Here is a 22,398-nt window from a genome sequence, read left to right as displayed (position 1 = left end):
CCTCACAAGTGCAGCCGGCGGGTGCCACGGGGCAGTTGTGACCTTCCTCCCATGGGCAGGTGCACGTCACTTTGCAGCTGGACTAAATATTCAAAGTGCAAGCTCAAGTCACACGCCTCCATCTTTAGAGCATCATTTTTCTCTCAATAAGTATGCAAACACCAAGCTTCAAATCAAATGGGAACATGGGAAAGTATTTAGAAAAATCAAGTCGTGGAAACAATTCAGCAGGTGGCACTCTAATCTTGAGAAAAGACAAACAAACAAAAAGGAATAAAAATAAGTAAGGTTCTAGGAAAATTCTGGGTATGTAGGTAGTGTCAGAAGATGCCTCCGGGCTCGGGTTACAGACGGAGGGTGTAATGATTTATCCCTGTGATGGCCCCTCCTACACCAAAGGCTTCATGAGAAAAGGTCTTCTTTCATCTTATTTCCCACTGACCTAGCTCCTCTTTCTTCCAATTAGTAAATTTTCCTGACTGTACAGACACTGTACATCATTTCATAAATGACCCAAAACACTAATACATACTGCGTGGAACACCAAGGAAAGAGACTTCGTGAAAGGAAGGGCCGCCATCAACCAGTGAATTTTAAATACGTCATTCCTATAAAAATAGAGAGAAAAGAATTAAAGGAATATTCCAGGGGCTCCTGGGTGGCTCAGTCAATTAAGCGTCTGCCTTCGGCTCAGGTCATAATCTCAGGGTCCTGGGATCAAGCCCCACGTTGGGCTCTCCGCTCAGCAGGAAGTCTGCTTCTCCCTCACTCTCCCTTTGTGTTCCTCCCCTCTCTCTCTCAAATAAATAAATAAAATCTTAAAAAAAAAAAAAAAAGAAAAAAGGGAATATTCCATTCCTCCAAAGGATGGCCAAAGCTCCAGGCATCAGATACATTTATAAGGAAGCAGTAAATACAATCTAAGCAAATCACACACACGAAGCCCTTTGGAGACCTAGTTTCCACCAGCAGAAACGGCCCCGATGGAGCCCCAGGGTCACCTCTCGTGCACAAGTCTGTGTTGTGAATGGAGCAGCGTCAGGCACTGAAGCCAGACAGGACGACTTCCAGCTCCTGATAAGATGGAAATCTGCACAGCTTGCCAGCTTCGTGCCCAGAAACCACCCTGGAAAGACCACAGAGGCAAGAATGAGGCGGCGGGATCTACGAAACTGGCAAGAGGCATCCTGGGAGAGCAGAAGGTGCCCAAGCACGGCTGTGGGGGTGAGCTGCGGCCCAGAGGGTGCGGGCCTAGAGCCAGGCGGCATGCAGGGCTGCGACCTTCCGGACACACCAGGCCAGCGGGTGGAAGCGCCGGCTCCTGCTGCCATGCCGACAGACACCCGTCCACCTTCGGGCTGCCACCTCGCCCTGGGAACTAAGGACACAAAACCATTTGGGAGGCAAATTTAAAACTCTTAAAGTACATAAAACCTGAATAAGAGCAACAGAGGAAACTCACACTCTCAGATATCAAGATGTTCTGTGAAGCCACAGCAGTAAAACATGTGGAATGGGTACAGCATCACAGAAATAAACCAACAGAACAGAATGCTCAGAAATGGATTCTTGTGTGTACGGAGCCTTCACATAGGATAGATAAGGGGGCAGCAAATTGGTAGGAACAGGATGGACTGTTTAAAAACCGGCATGGGGAGGAGCGCCCAGGTGGCTCAGTCGTTAAGCGTCTGCCTTTGGCTCAGGTCATGATCCCGGAGTCCTGGGATCGAGCCCCGCATCGGGCTCCCTGCTCCATGGGAAACCTGGCATCTAAGCAAACCACACACACGCTTGTGTTCCCTCCCACTCCCCCTGCTTGTGTTCCCTCTCTCGCTGTGTCTCTCTCTCTCTAATAAATAAAATCTTAAAAAAAAAAAAAAACCGGCATGGGGAAAATCAGCTCAGAACTGTGTGTATATATATACACACACACTGCTGTGTCCCTACTTCACATTTACATAAAGGGGGACTCCGGGTTGTTGGGTGTCTGCCTTCAGCTCGGGTCATGGCCCCAGGGTCCTGGGATCGAGCCCCACGTCAGGCTCCCTGCTCCGCGGGAAGCCTGCTTCTCCCTCTCCTACTCCCCCTGCTTGTGTTCCTGCTCTTGCTCTCTCTCTCTAATAAATAAATAAAATCTTTAAAAAAAAAGGGGGGGGGGGACTCCAGATGGATTCCAGTGCTAAATATAACATACATCCTTTGTGATCTTGTAGTAGGGAAAGGCTTCTTCCAAGAAGCACTGCCCAAAAGACTAAAATTAGAGATCTCTGATTCTTGTTAATATGAAAGACTTTCATTCAACAATGAATACCACAGACAAGTTTAACAGTCTGGGAGAAAAAATTTGCAATGTCTAAGACAGACAAAGGACTGATACAAAAAATATGCAAGAAACTCCTGTAAAGCGACAAGAAAATGACAGAAAACCCAACAGAAAAATGTGCGAAGCCTAAAGGTACTCACAAGAGGGGGAACCCAAATGGTTAACAAGTCCCTAGAAAGATATTTCACATCATTAGTATTTAGGAAAATGCAAAATAAAATGAAGTACCAGTTCACACCCAACAGACTGGCAAAAAACAAGATGTCAGTGTTGGTGGACGGGGAAACAGGAACCCTTCTGCACCACTGGTAGAAGTATAATCTAGCACAGGCAATCTGGCAGCACTTAATGATATTAAATACGAATTTACCCCATACCCAGTGCACCTGTTTCTGGGAGTGTACCCCGCCCCCCCCCCGACGCTGCACAGAGACATAAAGGGACAAGGCCAGGGTGGAGGGGGGCATCATGGCAACACTGTTTGGGGGAGCCAGGGGATGGGGTCCCTCACTAAAGGGATGGATAAGTAGAATGTGGGGATGCGCACTATTGAGTAGCTAAAAATTAATGAACTAGACAGACACACAGCAATGTGACTAGGTCTTAAGAAAGATACTATTGCGTGAAAAAAGAGAACAGCATCTGTAGATAGTAGAGTTTATAGAAGTTAAAAATACATGCAATATCAATAAACATTAGCTATTTATAAGAATACACGCATGCCCAATAACACCTATTACCTGCATCTGAGTAACTGGGAAAAGCATGAGCGAGGGGTAGGAAATGAAGGGGAAATGAAGAAGAGGGGCCTTGCACGGAATGATAAGGCGGGCGTGTCACAAACTGACGCACACTCCCTTTCCGGGCCGATTTCCTCCCTGGTACTTTCCTGTCTGGGGCCTACCTACTTGAAGGTCAAAAAGGAAGTCAAGGCCAGAGGAGTCTGTCACTCTTGAACAGCAATGAGATGTACCCAGAGTGCAGAACTGGTGCTCACTCACACGCTCCGGCACACTCAGCTTGCAGTCCCAGCTGAAAGATCAGCCACGGGGCAGTGATGTTTGGGATGAACACACGCTCCAAAGCCACAGCAACTTGGCTCGAATACTGGTTCTACCCTGGCAACCTTAACCCCTCTAAGCCGTAGTAACCTCTTCTAAAATGGGGCAATGCCTGCCTCAAGGAGCAGCTGGATGATTAGCAGAAAAAACCAGCATCAAGTGCTTGACGGGACAAGGAGCAGGCACCAAAAAACGGTCGGCTGCCTTCCCCTCCCCACACTCGGGGGCCCGGGACAGAACTGAGAGGAGCGAGGAGCCGCATATGCACGGCAAGTAGATGTGGATTCCGCTCCCAGCTGTGGCAGGTGCTACTAACCATGTCTCTCATTTCTCCTCTCAAGACCTCCACAAGACGAGGCAAAGATCTCCAGTTCCTTCCAGCTCTAAGGGACTGCAAGCCTCTGAAATGCACAAAGCCTTGGAGTCACATCCTTTGTGTGGCTCAAATTTCCAACCCAACAGAACTGTCTGTAAGTCTCCTGGAAAAACATGGGGATGGGGCGGAAGGCTTACATTACACATCCCTGTGTGTACCCTGCACTTTAAAGAGAAGCTAAACACGTGCTGCACAAAGTAGGTGGGGCTCACTGAACCACAGATTTAAAACTTCCCACAGTTTTAGGTAGGTGAACCAGTGATAATGACTACTGCATCACTAAATACACGGAAACTAAAATACCATTGAACACCTGCCTGGTCAACTATTTTGTATGTACCTCCGATTTACATAGCACCCTGATTTGCAAAGCCCTCTAGACCACATTATCTCAGGGGCAATCACATAACACACCTAAGGTTCTAAGACTCTTAGAGGAAAGCAGGGCAATGACCCTGTCGCAGTTTTGTGGCTCAGGGAGTGAAGCGAGACACACAGGTGGGAATAGTCCATGTTTATACTTGGAATTGGGCCTCTGACTCCCACTTCTTACTTTTCTACTAAAGGCAGAAGCAAAACTTTATTTAAAAACCTTTTTATAGCCTGAATTGGTAAGATTCTTCTTTTCTTACTAAAGGCTGCCTGACTGCCTACTCCAAACATGACCATGCAGGGTCCTTCACAAGTAAACAAGCGGCTCTTTCCATCTGGTGAGCAGAGTGAATCTTATGACAAATAGCAACCAGCGCTGTCCCCACCAGAGCTCACTACTCCAGCTGAGCGTGTCTACCAGAAGAGAGTCAGGCCACCGGGGACTAGAGAGAGGTCTCAATTTCTGCCCAATGCTCCACAGAAAGAGGTATTTGGGGTGCTTAATTATTTTATGAATTTAAATTAATCCACATTACAATCCCATATTCATATCCATCATTTCATTTATGGGCTTAAAACAAATACTTCACACTATTCTCTAACTGAAAATTAGTTATTTTATTCTCAGTTTTTTGGTTGGAAGGAGACAGATTTATTTTTTTTTAAAGATTTAATTAATTTATTTATTTGAGAGAGCAGGAATGAGAGAGAGAGAGAGAGAGCACATGAGAGGGGGGAGGGTCAGAGGGAGAAGCAGACTCCCCCCTGAGCAGGGAGCCCGACACGGGACTCGATCCAGGGATCCAGGATCATGACCTGAGCCAAAGGCAGTCGCTTAACCAACTGAGCCACCCAGGCACCCCGGAAGGAGACAGATTTAAACACTCGCCCCGTCCACATGTAGGTGCTCCCTTCAAGAAATGAGTACAGGCAGGTAAAGCCTTCGGGTTTCAGAAGAGAGGCCAAGAGCCAGGTAGGTGGGCTCTGAGTAAGTTCTCTCCAGTGACAAGCCTCTGGAAGCCAATAGCTCTCCCCGTCAGGCCCTGAGCAGACACCTTCAGTACTGAGCAGTAATGCCATCCTCTCAGCAGGTAGTGGGTCACTGTCACTAACCTCCTCTCACAAACAGCCCCTGAATGGGATCAACGGGCTCACTCTGAGTCCTGGACTGTACTGTCTTCACTAGGGAAACACTTGCTTATACATTTTGTTTTGCCTGCCTATTATTAACATATTTGGATTTGCTTTTTAAATAAAGCAAAGGGAAGTAAACAAACAGCAAGGCATGCAGAGTCTCCCTGTTTCAGGGAAGATGCCCTTTGAAGAAGAGGACAAGGTTGCTAGTGCCAATCCCTCTGGGGCTAAGAAAGCAGCAAAAGGTGAAATTATGCACCTCTCAACACACTCTAAGCTGGATGGCTCAGGGAAGTAACAACTCACTGTCGTTTTCGAAGGATGTGAATCCAGATGGTCCCAGAAAGGAAAAAGAAAAAGGCCATAGAAATGTATAATTTAGGGAGAGGGATCTCTCCTGCGGACAGGTAGCTGTCAGGGTTCTTCTCTGTGATCTCAATCTAAAACAAACATAAAATTAATGTTTACTTTTCAGGAACAGATCATCCCATAGTCAGCAATCTGTCACCTTAGCCGCTTCACTTGGCTAAGGAAGTATCAGCAGATAAACACATTCATTCTAATGCACAGTTCAAAGTGTAAAAACATCCCAAACTGCTTTGTATTTTTTTGTTTGTGAATCCTCTGCAGAAATGGGATTCTGGCCACATTTTTCTCCTACTCTGTTGAAGTGTTGTTAAAACCTACTCTTATAATGAAATAAATGTCTCACATTTTATAAGGCTGACAAAATCTGCGTGGAACACCTTCCATACGGTACTCACATCCAGGCTGAAGGAAAACTTGTCGCCAGACGGCACTTCATTCCCAGAGCATTTATGGAAATAAAGACTGTAGAGGCCTTCTTGGTCATCGGTGCTGATGTTAAAGAAAAACTGAAAGTGAAGAAGACAAAAATTGAAGAATACCCAAATCCTCAGCTAAATGTTTAAATCTTAGAAACAGATCATGAATGCTATGGACAGAAAAAAATACAGATTTCTTAATTTCTTAAGCGGATTCTCCCAGAGCAGAAACAGACGTTTTCAGGGCTTCTAGCCGGCTCAGTCAGTTACGCGTCTGGCTTCAGCTCAGGTCAGGATCCCAGAGTCCTGGGATCAAGCCCTGCATTGGGTTCCCTGCTCAGTGGGGAGCCTGCTTCTCCCTCTCCCATGCCTCTCCCCTCCACCTGCTCATACTTGCTCTCTCTCAATTAAATAAGTAAAATCTTAAAAATAATAATAATAAAATAAAATAAACAGATGTTTTCTTATTCTGTGATTCTGCCTCAATATTTTGTTGTAACAATTTTCAAGGTAGCAGGAAAGGGGACAGAACCACTCAGGGAACACCTTTGTGCCCACCACCGAGGTTCTACGACCTCGTTTTGACACAGACACCCCTACCTGCGGTGGCTTCTGCTGAGGGCTGCAGGGATAACCTACGAAGCAGGTACCTCGTTTCCAAGTCAATATATTATTTTGCTCTTTAGGTAAAAAATACTCCTGAAAAGAAAGGAGGCTCCTCTCTGCTCCTTGAAAAGGTAAAGGACCAATATCCCCTCGTTAAAATTTACTCCTGTGATTTCAGGAGACAGGCTACATTTTCTACGTGGACACATTTTTCTGTTTCTCACGTTTCATGGGTTCAAATGAAGTTTAATGTACATCCAGACATTTTATATATAAGATCACAGAATACGACTCCTTAGTCAATTCTAGAGAGCATTTTGCTAGAAGCCTAAAATATACTGCTTAGGGCTACATAGATAGATGATAAACTATAAAGAGAAGGGAGGAACTGATGGGAATAATGTTTTTCATAACAGTTGGGTAGGGATGTGAGGGTCACACGGGGTCTCTGGGGTGCTGGCACTGTTCTATTTCTGCTCTCCACTGATGTTTATAGAGGTTCTTATTTATAATTATTTGTACTTGACATAAATACTATGCACTCTTCTGCAAGCATACTACACCACGCAGTTAAAAAAGATAGGTAAAAAACAGACATCTGACAAGAAGACGGAAATAAAGGACCAAGAATATTCAAGCTGAAATTATTACTTTGTTAAATCATGTCCTGAACTCAGCAATGTAAACCTAAGAGCATGTGTTTTAGTCCACACAAGGAGAGCCAGAAAACGCTTCTAAACATAGTAATAGGGGCGCCTGGGTGCCTCAGTCGTTAAGCGTCTGCCTTAGGCTCAGGTCATGATCCCAGGGTCCTGGGATCGAGCCCCGCATCGGGCTCCCTGCTCCACGGGAAGCCTGCTTCTCCCTCTCCCACTCCCCCTGCTTGTGTTCCCTCTCTCACTGTGTCTCTCTCTGTCAAATAAATAAAATCTTTAAAAACAAACAAAACAAAACAAATAAACATAGTAATAACTTCTAGTTCCAGAAGTAAGAATCATATGAAATTGGGCGCCTGGGTGGCTCAGTTGGTTAGGCGACTGCCTTCGGCTCAGGTCATGATCCTGGAGTCCCAGGATCGAGTCCCGCATCGGGCTCCTTGCTCAGCGAGGAGTCTGCTCCTCCCTCTGACCCTCTCCCCCTCATGCTCTCTCTCTCTCAAATAAATAAATAAAATCTTTAAAAAAAAAAAAAAGAATCATATGAAATTTCTAAGAAATATAAATTTTTTTAAAAAGTCAGTACATTCGTCATGGTTGACCAGAGCAGGCACCTGACCCTTAAAAAAAAAAAATCAAACAAAAGTGTATGTTTTAGAGTAGGAATAAGGGCTAACAGTCCCTTTCCTGCTTTAGGCAGAGAAAACACCATCCCTGCTCTGTGGATGGAGCAGACAAGCTCACAATGACTGCCCTGTCCAAAATTAGGGTACTGAGTAGCAGCACAGCAAGGGGTCACCCACTGACTTCTATCCGAGGAGAAGGGAAGCCAGAGAAGAGGCAGACTGTCCGTCCACTGCCTGTTTCCTGAGTCCCGAGAAGCCTATGAACTGGTTATCTCAACCACTGTCCTTAATCACGACACTCGCCCTAACACAAAGCTTTAGTAACTGACAAATACGTATATCCTATCATGCTTTCCTTGGTGTTTTGTTTTTTTTTTAAAAAGGCTTAAAGAAATTTCAAAAAACTTACTGTACTAATAAGCACTTTAAAGTGAGAGAAGGAAAAGAGAAAAAAGCACCTTTTGTATTTTCTTAAGGAGGCAGTAAAGAAAGTGATTAAACACATGAATGGCCTTAGAGGCAGACAAACCTGGGTCTGAATCCTTCCCTTGTGCAAGTTACTTAACCTCTCTGAGCCTCAGATTCCTCAACTGTAAAAGGGGAATAATAACAGTGCCTCCTTCACAGAGTTGCCGGAAGGATGAACTGAGGTAATGACAACGTGCAAGCACTCCACACCCATCACTCGGCTCCATCATTACTAACAGACAGCCTATTACAGGCCAGGCGCAAGATTAGGGATTTCAAATACATCAGAAAAAAAACAAATTAAAAAAAACCCTCTCCCTTATGGCTACCCTCTACAGGGAGCCACAGAAAATAAGCATAATAAATAAGCAGAGGACACAGCATGTTGGAAAGGAGAAGTGTTAAGGGAAAACCAGCAGGAGGAGGGGAGGGAAGGAAGCGGCATTTAAAATAGGGCGAATGGAGGAAAGTTTGCTGAGAATATGACATTTGAGCAAAGGCTTGAAAGAGGAAGAAATGAATCACTGGCTTCTGAGGGACAACCATTCCTGCCAGTGGGTACAGCCAGAGCAGAGCCTAAGGCCTGACTGTTTCTAGGAACAGCAAGGTGGCCTCTGTGGCTGGAAGGGAAACAGGAGCCAATGTCAGTGAGGAGACAGCGGCCAGACTACATGGCTTTGCAGACCAGGAAGGGCTGGAGCTTTTGCTCTGAGGCAGTTGGGAAGCATCCACAGGCTCTCAATTAGCTATTAATACCTATGGTCACTAAATTTAAAGACAATATAAACATTGCTAGATAGGCAAAATAATTTATGCTGAAAGAAATCAGAACAGTGGATGCAGGGATGGGGGACGCTGAGGTGGTAAAAATATAGAGAATCTTGGTAGAGAGTGGGTTACACGGGTGCGTGCATTTGTCGGAACTGATTGACTGCACATTTAAGACCTGTGCATTTCACTCTGAGCAAATTATACCTCAATTAATGAAAACTGGTTTGAAAAGGGGCAGTGATTCTTACAAATTAATGATAAAAGATTATTTGTGCACTGCTTCCAGAGCACTTTTATATTTAAAAAATGATACTAATAACAACCCTATGAGAAAGGTGCCACCATTGTTCACTCTTAGATGATTAAAGAGCAAGATCCAGGAGTTAAGTGAGCTAAGGCCACCAGCTAGTAAGTGGGTGCTGAGACCCCATCCAACGTCCTAGCCCATCCACAGGCTGGGATGCTGCCATAAACTCATGGGCAGTGAAGAATGGGGCCAGACGGGTAGGTCACTCAACGCTGCTGAGCCTCGGTGAACTCATCTCTAAAATTCTACCAGCATCCTAAATGATCACCAACGGTCCTTCCAGGTACAGAATTCTGTGCTTCTAGCACACTCCGAATGGGAGGCAGCACGCGATTAAAGAGGCAGAGGTGTGAGGACAGCCAGGCAGACGTGGGTTGTTGGAATGTGGGCCTTGTCACTCACACTGGACATTCACAAAGTCACTCATTCTCAGAGACATGATCAGCTAAGTGGTGGGTAACAATATCCACCTTGTGGGTTTGCTATGGAGAGAGCTACTGCATTCGAGTGACTGATACGTAGCATGCCTAAATTATTATTCCTAAATTCAAAATTCCTTTGCAAATTCACCCTTTTACACTGTAGAGATAAATCCTATGAAGATTACTCAAGAGAATACATACCTGAAAAGAAACTGCCCCATCACTATTGTGAACAGAAAAGGATTTTTCTCCCGTTGCCTAAAAAAAACACAACAACCTGTTTTAGGATACTGGCAGAAAATGTATACTAATAAAAATAAAAATTAAACAATGAATCATGGAACACTACATCAAAAACTAATGATGTAATGTATGGTGATTAACATAACAATAAAAAATTTTTTAAAATTTAAAATTAAAATTAAAACAGAACAAAACAAAAGCGCATCCTTCTTAAATCTTTTGCTGACCTTCAGAAGCTCTCTGGAAATAAAATTCACCATCCTTTCAAGATGTCTGCGATCCCCTTTCACAGAGAAAGAAACTCTTCCTCACCCACTTCCTTTTCTCAGCGGTCTCTTCTACCTCCCACTAACCCCCTATTCCCTGCCCCTGCCCCCCGACCCGCCTGGAGCGTGTCTCCATTCTTACAGTTTCAGCAGGACTACAGGTGCCCACCCAGGTCACATCCTGGCACTTCACCTGGACGCCATTCCCAATTTCAAATGATCAGTGTATTATTGCCATTGGTGCAGTGGACTAACTCTCAGCAAAGAGAAGGAGTGAGCTACTGATACACCCAACAACATGGATGAACTCAAAAGAATTATGCTGAGTCAAAGAAAACAAAAAGAGCACGTACTGCATAATGCACCTCTATAAAGTTCTACATTACTCATCTACAGAGGCAGATCAGCGGTTGCTTGAGGACGGGAGGAAGACGAAGGGGCAGGAGAAACTCGAGGGCTGATGAGTGCGTTCACTGTTCTGTTGTGGGGGTGGCTTCACAGGTGTACACTTAAGTCAAAACTTAGCAAACTGTCACTTTAAATATGTGTAGTTTATTGTATGTCAATTATACTTCAACACAGCTGTTAAAATAAAATACTGCCATTTGGATGTCCCCTCACTGAAAAATCAAGATATCCCAACCCAAAATGTTCCCAATTTTTCCTTCTGCTATTTCTACCATCTACTCTTCTACATACATACATACATACATACATAAATAAATAAATACTTCCTTCCTCCCCTGCCCCCAACACCGCCCCATCCCTTACTCCACATTCCAAGACTCTGCTCCAGCGCAGGTCCTCATGGCCCTGAACCGGTATTGTTACAACCGCATTCTTCCTGGTCGTCCTAATTTCACTGTCTCCCTCTCTGAGGCTGCTCTGCACATTACTTTCAGAACATCTGCCCCAAACATCATCTGTATCACAGTCCTTCCTGATCAAGAACTCCTGACGACTTCCTATTTTCTGTGCATCAATTAATACCCTCTACTGTCTGGACTTTTATTATCTAAGATCCTTGTCTCTGCTCCCAAAGACACACGTTTTACTTCCCATAGGCCAGCACCCAGCATTTGTCATGCTCATTCCCACTTCCGGTCTTTGCTTATGACATTCCTTCCTCTTCCCCAAACAAACCCACCAAACTCCAAGCCCTGATGACATCTCCTTCCTGAGGGCAGCCCCCCTCACTGTCTGATCCTCTACCATGTAAGTGCTGTACAACTCAGAACTGAATGTTACTTTGAAATTCTTCCAATGTGGTAACATTACCTCTCCAAACGACGGCCACTCCCCACGGATCAGGCGTGTGTATGTGTGTACCTGTATATATGCATGTATATAAATACATCCCCTCATATCCCCACATATATACACTTACATCTATATCCACACACATACACACATATGTACATATATATCCTGGAAAGCTGAGCACAGTGGGTGGTCAGTTCTTACCTTTGAATCTACTGTACTTCTTTTAGATTTTCCACTGTCTAGAAGCAGAAACATTTAAAAGATATTATTGCATGATTCAGCTTGTATATGTATGACAGGGTCATTTTATGAAGCTCTAGCTTGTCTAATATCAAATAATTCAAACTACTTGTTAGTTTGAGGTGAGGCCACATGCTCTCTTGTAGACTGACAACTCCTCAGATTCCAAAACAATTCCTGAGCCACAGAAGCAGCAAACTGGAGCTTGCTACATGATCAATGCTCTCCAATAAAGGATAATACTTAGTACCAACAGGGAAATCATCTCTGAATAACCTAGTGATGTTATTGCCAGAGGTGCCACATGGAGTGACCTTCCTCATTTTCTAAGTTATCACGCTTGAAAACAGATCATTTTAAAATACATATATGACATTTATTTATACACAGGGAAAAATTAATAGCAAATCATATTAGCACAATTCATACTTTTTTTCCCCCACACACAGCAAGGTGTGTTAAGACTACTAATGGCTTCTTTCAGGGAACAGGGAGGGTATCTGTGCCTTATTTTCACTTAAGATGCCCTTCATGGGGAAGACAGGATTTCAAACTCCCTGCAGGGAGAGAGTTTCAGAATAAAAGAAGGAAAAGAATACTTTCTGTGCAGGGCATGCATATGTGAACAAGAAATGAATGGCACACAGGCACTAAGCTCTACCATCAAACACATGTAACATTTCTGCATGTCTTTTAATTTGGGTTAGGGTTTTGACAAACTGAGAAAAAAAAATGTGTAAATAAATACAATAAAGAGTAAGTTCTCTTGAAAGAACTAAACTATTAGACAAGGCTGACAGTTAATAAAAGAGGCAATAAATATAAACTGGTTAATCAACATGTGGAGATAAAGTGCAGCCTCAGTAGTGAGAATGAATACAAAACCAAGAATATCCTTTTTGCCTTTTACTTTGGGATTAACACAAACAAATAAACACCCAAAACCCAGTCCTGGCTAAGACATGGTGATGTGGTCAGTATTCCTACAGATTTCCCAAAAGGAGCATCAATTCATACAACGCATTTAGAAAGGAACTGAACATATGTACCAATATTCTCCAAAGTATTCACAGCCTTTGAACCAAGTATTCCAATTCCGGGAACCCATCCTAAAAAAAGTTCTAGATATGACCAAAGTTCTACAAATAAAGAACTCCCAATGCAGCAATATTTATAATAGCAGACAGTGGAAATACATCTCAAGAGGAAAACTTGAGCAAATTATAGGATCCACATAACGGGAGGGCTGGTAAGAATGAACTGTCTGCAAGCTGAGTGAACAGGGATGCTTAAGAAATTACAAACATGATGACTATGAGTTTCTCTTGCTCGCTCTGCTCTCTCTCTAATAAATAAATTTTAAAAATCTAAAAACAAACAAACAAACATTCCAGACCCATGAAAGAGCCCAGAAAGAACATAGATTACTCAAGTTCTAGTGCTGCAAGGACGGAGGAACGACTGTTCTTTTCCCCACCTTCCCCATAGTTTCCACCTTTTCCTTTAACGGTTATATATTTTTGTATAACCCCCAAAATAACATAATGCTACGATGTATGTGCTTTTACTTGGGGACAAAAAAGAATCTACAGAGCAGGGCAGTGAAGAAAATGCTGGTCTGAGCCTGACAGCTGACCTTGTTTTGGCTGAGTCTGGTTTCCCGCTGAAACAGGGTTAGCTCCAGGCTCCTGGCTCTGGCCTAGGCCCTTCTCATCCTTGCTGAAGACGATCTTTGGTAACTGCGTACCAGCATCTGGTGGAGATCTTACTCTCACCCTACATTCAAAATAAGAGAAAAGAAAAGAAGTTCAAGGTAATGCAATGGCCATCTGAGTGCCATGTGTTACACACTGTCTCGGTATCTAAATCCATTATCTCGGACAGTCCTTTCGAGTCCCTGATGTAGATTCTACTAGCTCCTTCGTGCACCTGCTGAAATGGGGACTCAGGAAGGTTAAGAACTTGCTCAAGAGTGGTGAGGCCAGAAGCAGCCAGGCGAGGACCCAGCATTCTCACTGTGAAGCTTACGTTCCTAGCAACCACACAGTTCTGAAGGACATATTTTCCCCCTAAGTGTCTATAATGTGCTCAACAAGGGGAACAGAACAAGGGGCAAAAAACCAGTAAGATGTTAAAGTGAACTCTAGGGGGGCATGTGAGAAGCAGCGGGCACAAGCATTTCCTCTCTCTCGCTTCTTAGCGGATTTAGATCCTGCCAAGGAGGGGCAGGTGAGGCCCCATGCCTGAATGGACACGTGAGCTAAGCTAGCACGGTCGAGATGGAGGGGAGCACTTCTAGTCCTGCCTCATGGGGGAGAGGCTTCCCTCTGTCCCTGGATGAGAGCTGGCGGGGATAATAAACTCACTCTGTTGAACACGCCACACTATTTCGAGCTGCTCTACCTTTGCCTCCAATGCTCTTCCCTTATTCACCTGATGAAGTCCACTCACTCGAAGGCTGTTTGGGCCAAGAGTTGCCTGAAGCCTTCCCTTCTCTTCTACAATTCACCAGTTTCTCTGCCCCACTACCTCTCTATACTGCCATGATCATCTGTATTGGTGTTTGGCCTCCCTCATTCATCTCCAAGCTCCTTGAGGGTGGCACCTCCGTCTCCCTCATCGTGTTCTTAACCTCCAGCACTCAGCACAGTATTTGGCACATGGCAGACACTCAGTAAATGTTACCTTAACTACCAAATTCCCCGTAACTTTACTTGAGGATGGAACTGAAGGAACATGAGAATTACTTACTCACTTCTGGAGATGTCTAGAATTAGAAGGGTGACAGAGACAGACTGCTTTTTTAAAATACAGTAATTATCTTCATCCTGAGAAAGGAAGACCCAATTGTACATCATCTTAGTCATTCACACTAGAACAAGAACAAAAGGTTTTCAGGAACAAGGCAAATAAGTGATCCAACCTCTATCCCGAAGAACACAACTGTGGGTGCTCAGAGATGCTAGGGAGTCAAAGCAGCCACCCCAGCAAGAAAAGAGCATTGACAGAAGCAGGGTGTTCTCACCCAGTGTCTTGGGCTCACATGAAGGGAGTGATCAGGTCATGTGTGTAATGCTCACCAGATAAGAAGAAAATCCGTCATTCTTTGTGCGGTCCAGGCTGAATCCAATCTAAGAGGGGGTAAAAAGAGTAGAGGTAAATATCCACATGATACTCTGGCATCCATACCTTTCTTACTCAAAGAGCAGAAAAGGTGATTCTTTGGCCTAGCCTTCTCTTGGTTTTCTTAGCATTCATTTTGTAAGAGGGATCACTAATTACTAAAATTATTCAAAAATTACACCTTAAGTGTTAAAAGTAAAACTATTTGATGCCTGTTCACAAGTTTAATTTTCTCCATAATCTGAGACTTCGTATTTAAGTGTGGGGTGAAGCTCTCATCTGAGCAACAGAGAAGGGTAATGCCCTTGACCTCCTGGGAAGGCACTTACACTTGTGTCCTTGTCTGTGGCTCTTGCAGGGTCATTCACGGAAAGGCTACTGACATTAACCACCATGTACCCATCCTTGAAGAATCCAAAGGTGTTCAGATGAACCTTACGCCTCACATCGTCCTAAAAAGATTTGGAGTGGTGGAATTAGTAATATGGAGAAGTTAACTTGATTATTTAACCTATTTATTTGCTTGAAAACTATGGTATCTAGCTAACCAGTCACTGTTTCCATATACTTGGAAATATACATAATATATATACTCATCTTGCTCCAAAAGCTGAAGAAGACTCATCAGAAATTCGTAAGATATCAACAGTTTTGCAGAAGGAAGCACGTAACAGATTTAATTCATTCCCATGCATGCGTAAGGGTCCCAGGGCAGACTTGGTGATCAAGTGGAATGTGAATTCCAGGGAAGGAGGAACAATGTTTTTGTCATCCTCACAAGCTTCCTGCTAGCACAAGGCCTGGAATCCAGGAGGCACTCAAAACATGTTGGGGGTGAGGGGAGAAGTGCCAAAGCTGCCCCAAGAATACACTCATTTTTATAAACCTTCTTATGAGTTTTATGTACCTGGCTCCTCCCACTGCAGGATAAGGGATACCTGACATTACTTTTCTAACCTATAATACAATTTTTTTTACATTTGCACCTAAAAATGATGTTTCATATGACAGGTTTTCAGGAAACAAAGCCTTATGCAAAAGGAATCCAGGAACTAGCCAGGTAGAGACAGATCTCTCGGACAAAGGATAATCCTGAGATTTGCTGAAACTGACCACGTGGGCAAATGCCTACCACACCTGCTTGCAACTGCCTCAAAGTTGTGATTCCAATCCCAACTAAGTCAATAAATTTTAAGGCCAACAGAACAACAGTACTAGTGAATACTTCTCAAGTTGAGGCTCCACCAAGACACGTCCTACTGTGTAAAGTCATGAGTTTCATTTTTTTTTTAAAGATTTTATTTATTCATTTGAGAGAGAGAGAGAGAATGAGCAGGGGAAGGAGGGAGAGGCAGAGAAAGAGGGAGAAGCAGGAACCCCGCTGAGCAGGGAACTTGACGCGGGGCTTGATCCCAGGACCCCGGCTGGGATCATGACCCGAGCTGAAGGTAGGCGCTTAACCAACTGAGCCACCCAGGTGCCCCAAGTCATGAGTTTTCTACAGAGAATCATTTGCCTAAATGAGAGCACCTTCTGTAAGTCCGCAATAAGCTAACAGTTGTTAAGTAGCTCCTAAATGCCAGGTGCCAAGCTAAGCACTTTCCTAAAACCTGCATTTGGTTCTTCCTCAAATCTGCATAGTCATTTTTGCTACTGTTTGCATCCTGCTCATATTTTTAAAATTCTACCCTTTAAGGGTGCCTGGGTGGCTCAGTCGGTTAAACATCTGCCTTCGGCTCAGGTCATGATCCCAGGGTTCTGGGATCAAGCCCCGCATCGGGTTCCCTGCTCGGTGGGGAGCCTGCTTCTCTCTCTCCCTCTGCAGCTAACCCTGCTTATGTTCTCTCTCTCTCTCTGTCAAATAAATAAAATCTTAAAAAAAAAAAAAAATTCTACCCTTTGTTTCTTTTGATTTTAAACATAGCTACTTGACAACATATCGAGATGCTCTGGGGACTCTAGCTCCGCTCTTTGGCTGTCTCTGCCGGCTTTCCCGGCAGGTGTGTCTTGGTGTGAGTGGTAATTTTCTCTTTCTAGACTTGGGTCTCCTGGACATCAGGGGGAGTCTAATCGCAAACCCCAAAGACCTCTGAGGAGAAGCTCTGGATCAGATCTTTGGCAGACAAATCATAAACCGAAACCCCCTACATAGCTAAAACAGACATTTTATAGCCATTAGGAGGGTTATATTTCCCAGCCCACTCTTCTATTCAAAGAATATAGCTCTGAGAGTCCTATAATATTAGGAGCTATGGAGAGGGACACAGTTCCAGCATTCTCCACCTCCCATCCCATCCAAGTCTTTGGCTCCCGCTTCCAGCCAGCCGTTCATACTCCAAGGCTCTAGGGGCCAAGTTTCCACAGTGTCTCAGGGCCCTGGCTTGTGTTCATTTACCTGCTGGGATTGCAGCTCCCCACCCGCCCACTCTCGACGACATCTTTTTTTTGGGGGGGGGGGTCCTGAGCATTTCCCTTATTTTCCTAGGATCCAGCTATGCATTTAAAGCATGTTTGCTGGGCTTCCACTTCCTGGTGGAGCGGTGTGCAGTACACCAGAACTCCCAGGGAGAACAAGAAAAGCAGATAAAATAATAGAAGTCATCCACTGGAAGGCATGAGAGGGCTGCTAGACTACAAAACCCAGAAAAGCTAAAGCTCATGGATTCTACCAGAAATGATTTGAGTGACTATTTTCTCAACTCTCCCAAAGCTGCTACAAGGCTCTAACATTCTAGATGCAAGGAGAGAAATCAATTCAACTACTTATGATGGATGCCTTAGGACACTGTGGCTTCATACCCTGGCAGAATCCCCAGATGAGAAGGGCGGGAGAGACCGAATTAATAAGCAAATTCTTGCTACATGCAACACACAGATGAACCTCACAACATGATACTAAGCGAAATGAGCCGTATCACCATAGGTATAATCAAGTCGAATGCAGGGGGAAGTAATCTATGGTGACAGAGGTCAGGATGAGGATGATTCTTAGGAGGGAGACACTTGCAGTCGCTTGCAGGAGGGGGTCTTAAGGAGCTTCTGGAAGTGCCTGGTAACATTCTGTTTGTTGCTGGTTGTATAAGTGTGTTTACATTGTGAAAATTCACTGTGTCATAGGCTAATAATGCATATTTTTTTTAGCATGTACATTATAAAATAAGGTTTAAATTTTACAAGTATGCTTGTTCTAATTTAACCAGCATTTAGATGCTGGGCAGCAAAATGGAAGCCTGTTAAAAATTGCTTAACTCATTTAGTCTACTATCATATGGACTCTCTAGGTATGTGGGGGGGAAATGCTTCAATTGCAAGTGTATAGAAGTTGTTTTTCCCATATAAACATTATATTCCTTTATTGTTCGTTCTCACTTTTATATTATCATTTCACTTGATAAAACAATGCCACTAAAAACACATGTTTGAAGAATATTTTGAACATTAATAACCGCAACACAATTCCACAACCCACACCTGAGAAACGGGCTTTCCTGTGATAGCTCATCCTCATCCAGCCCAGGGTAATTCAGAGTAGTAGCCCCAGACAGGGAGGCAAACACGAGGTCAGGGGTAAAATGACTACCCAAAACAACGCAGACCCTAAGTGGTGAAGCTGGGATGTCAACACTGATCTGTTGTGAAAGCCACTTTCACACTACACCCTCCCACCATGTGAAAGTAATCAGGATGGAGTATTAAATGCAAGTTGGACAACCTGGAAGAAAGAGACAAATTCCTAAAAACATACCACCTCCCAAGACCGACTCATGAAGAAGGAGAAAATCTGAACAAACTAATAGTGAGTAAGGAGACTGAATAGGCAATCAAACAGGAAAGACAGCTAAGGCAAAATTAACAAGAGCCCCGCTCAAACTCTTCCAAAAAAACTGAAGAGGAGGGAACACATCCAAACCCATCTTACAAGGCCAGCATTATCCTGATACCAAAGCCATATAAGGACACTACAAGAAAAGAACATTACAGGCCAATATCCCTAATTAGCACAGATGAAACACTCCTCAACAAAATACCACCAAACTGAATTCAACAGCACATGAAAGGGTCATATACCACGATCAAGGGTCATACACCCCTGGGATGCAAAGATGGTTGAATATCTGCAAATCAATAAATGTGAAACACCACATTAACAAATTGAAAGGAAAAAAAATCCTATGATCATCTCAATAAATGAAGAAAAAACATTCAACAAAATACAACATCCTTTCATGATAAAGACTCTCAACAAATTAGGTAATGTACCTCAGTATAATACAGGCCACACAGGACAAGCCCACAGTTAATGTCATCCTCAATAGTGAAACACTGAAAGCTTTTTAAAATCAGGAACAAGATAAGGTTCCCCACTCTCACCACACCTGCTTCAACCCAGTACTGGAAGTCCGAGCCAGAGCAATCAGGCAAGAAAAAGAAATAAGAGGCATCCACATTGCAAAGGAAGAAGCAAAACTGTCACTATTTACAGATGGCATAAGGAACTCAAACAACTCAACTGCAAAACAAAAAACAACCCCTCCAAAAAACAACCAAATAACCTGATTAAAAAGGGGGCAAAGGATCAATGAATCAATCAATCAATAAATAATGGGCAAAGGATCTCAATAGACATTTCTCAAAAGAAGACATACAAAAGGCCAACAGGTATATGAAAATGTGCCCAACATCACCCATCATCAGGGAAATGGAAATTAAAACCACAATGAGAAATCACCTCATACCTGTCAGAATGGCTGGGATCAAAAAGTCAAAAGAAAACAAGTGTTGAGGAGGTATAGAGAAAAGAGGATCCTTGCACACTGTTGGAAATGGAAACTGAAACAGTCATTATGGAAAACAGTATAGAAGATCATTAAAAAATTAAAAATAGGACTATCATATGATCTAACAATCCCACTTCTGGGTATACAGCCGAAGGAAATAAAATTAAAATCCTGAAGAGATACAGCTGCACTCCCCAGTCCATTATTTACAATTGCAAAGTATGGAAACAACCTAAGTGGCTGTCAAGGATAGATGGATAAAGAAAATGTACACACACGCACGTGCATGCACAAACACACACACACACACACACACACCATGGACTGATTATTCAGCTTTAAAAAAGAATGAAATCTTGTTATTTGCAACAATGTAGATGAACCTGGAGGACATCATGCTAAGTAGAATAAGCCAGACATAGAAAGACAAATGCTGCATGATGTCACTTATATGTGAAATATAAAAACGGTGAATTCATAGAAGCAGATAGCAAAACAGTGGTTATGAAGGGCTGGGGGTGGAGGGAAATGGAGAAATGTTAGTCAAAGCACACAAAGTGTCAGATATACAGGATGAGTAAGTTCAGAGATCTAATGTACAGCACGGGGACTCGAGTTAACAATATTGTATTGTACACTTAAAATCCGCTGAGTAAATCTTACTTGTTCTCACACACAAAGGTAGCTATGCGAGGTGACGGATATGTTAATTGGCTTGACTGTGGTAATAATTTTACAATGTATATCAAAACACCACATCTTAAATACATACAATTTTTGTGAATTATGCCTCAAAAAACCAGGAAAATATTAAATGCAAAGAACAAAATCCAAACTATCTAAAGTAAGAGCTAAATTTGTAAAAAAAAAAAAAAAAAAAGCATATGTATTTACACTTATTTATTTATAAAAGATTTGAGAGAAATTCACCAAACTATGAAAAGATTAGTACCAGGGGGATGGTAGGCAATATATTTTTTTTTCTTTTAAAGATTTTTTATTTATTTATTTGACAGGAAAAGACATAGCGAGGGAGTGAACATTTATTTATTTATTTAAGATTTTATTTATTTATTTGACAGGAAAAGACATAGCGAGAGAGGGAACACAAGCAGGGGGAGTGGGAGAGGGAGAAGCAGGTTTCCCGCTGAGCAGGGAGCCCGATGCGGGACTCGATCCCAGGACCGTGGGATCATGACCTGAGCCGAAGGCAGTCACTTAACCGACTAAGCCACCCAGGCGCCCCAAGAACTTTTTTTTTTTTTTTAAAGATTTTATTTGACAGAGAGAGACACAGTGAGGGAGGGAACATAAGCAGGGGGAGTGGGAGGGGGAGAAGCAGGCTTCCCGCCGAGCAGGGAGCCCGATGCGGGGCTCGATCCCAGGACCCTGGGATCATGACCTGAGCCGAAGGCAGACGCTTAACGACTGAGCCACCCAGGCGCCCCGGCAATAATTTTTTCTTTATACTTTTCTCTATTTTTAAAATTCCTAACAACGGTCATGTATTAATTTATAATTTTAAAAAATTCAAAAATTTTTTTCAGTATTACCATTTGCCAGTATTATCTGTGGGACCCTCACCTAATCTAACCCCCATCTCCATTTTAAGCTATCATATCACCATGTCAAATAAGACACGTATGCAAACTCTATTTCGCTACAGAAATCACAGAAACACAGAAATTTTTAAACTAGAAGGAACCAGGAAGGTCATACATAGTCGCTCACTCAACTGTATTTGACTCAATTCCGTGTAAATAAGCCGGCACTTATAAAACACCACTAACGGCCGAGGCCCCAAAAGTGAAAAATACTCAGTTCCAGAAAAAATGGCCGCTAGTCAGTCCTGACTGAACAGGAGCACAGAAACCTCTCCTTCCAGCGTGGGAAAGCCAGAGATCTGGGCACTCTGGGACAAGCGCCCCATCCATTCTGTACCTCCTGTGCCAGAGTGCTCCAGCCAGCATCTGGGAATGTGGTAGCAGGAGTGCAAGAGACAGAGCCCTCAGCACTCACATTTCTCCCTCCACTCTCCTAGGAGCAGCGAGGTCAGTTTCTTGAAGACAGGGTGACAAAGCAAGGAGGGGGTGCCAAAGTAGAGTTAGGATGTCAGTATCAGACACAAGCGACAAAGACTTAATTACATTTTCAACAACCACCCTATTTCTTTTTTTTTTAAGATTTATTTTTTAAAGTAATCTCTACACCCTACATGGGGCTTGAACTCACAACCCCGAGATCAAGAGTTGCATGCTCCATCGACTAAGCCTGCCAGGCGCCCCCTATCATTTCTAATAGAACTGACACAGCAGTAATGTTGGGTCTGTTTCTCAAAGGATTTCAGATTGCAAACACCTGACCGTGTAGCCAACTGTGCTAAGAGCTTTATCTCCCACCACTCATTCTTACTACAACACTATGAGGCAGGTGTTATTATGCCCATTTTATAGATGAGGAAACAGAGGCTCAAAATGTGCTTAAAATCATATTGTTAGTAGGTGACAAAGCCAGTATTCTAACTCAGGTTTGTTTAAACCCCAAACATGTGGTTTTGGCCACCTCATACTTTTTTACA

At 43.4% G+C, this 22,398-nt stretch overlaps 1 protein-coding gene across 1 annotated transcript in view; it reads right to left on the bottom strand.

The window, feature by feature from the left end:
* Nucleotides 1-22,398, bottom strand: part of GPR107 (G protein-coupled receptor 107) — a 58,524-nt gene that overhangs the window by 17,353 nt on the left and 18,773 nt on the right. Inside the window, exons 2-10 of the mRNA XM_081802659.1 lie at nucleotides 15,372-15,494; nucleotides 15,000-15,050; nucleotides 14,671-14,747; nucleotides 13,556-13,695; nucleotides 11,881-11,918; nucleotides 10,109-10,165; nucleotides 6,031-6,141; nucleotides 5,573-5,706; nucleotides 514-608 (exon numbers count right to left, since the gene is read on the bottom strand). Coding sequence (XP_081658785.1) covers nucleotides 514-608; nucleotides 5,573-5,706; nucleotides 6,031-6,141; nucleotides 10,109-10,165; nucleotides 11,881-11,918; nucleotides 13,556-13,695; nucleotides 14,671-14,747; nucleotides 15,000-15,050; nucleotides 15,372-15,494 — 826 coding nt within the window. The remainder of the gene's footprint in view (nucleotides 1-513; nucleotides 609-5,572; nucleotides 5,707-6,030; nucleotides 6,142-10,108; nucleotides 10,166-11,880; nucleotides 11,919-13,555; nucleotides 13,696-14,670; nucleotides 14,748-14,999; nucleotides 15,051-15,371; nucleotides 15,495-22,398) is intronic.

This window comes from Leptonychotes weddellii, chromosome 14 (assembly GCF_054177405.1).
Source record: "Leptonychotes weddellii isolate Sample4059 chromosome 14, ASM5417740v2, whole genome shotgun sequence".
NCBI classification, from domain to species: Eukaryota; Metazoa; Chordata; class Mammalia; order Carnivora; family Phocidae; genus Leptonychotes; species Leptonychotes weddellii.
This window is presented reverse-complemented; position numbering and strand designations above follow the sequence as displayed.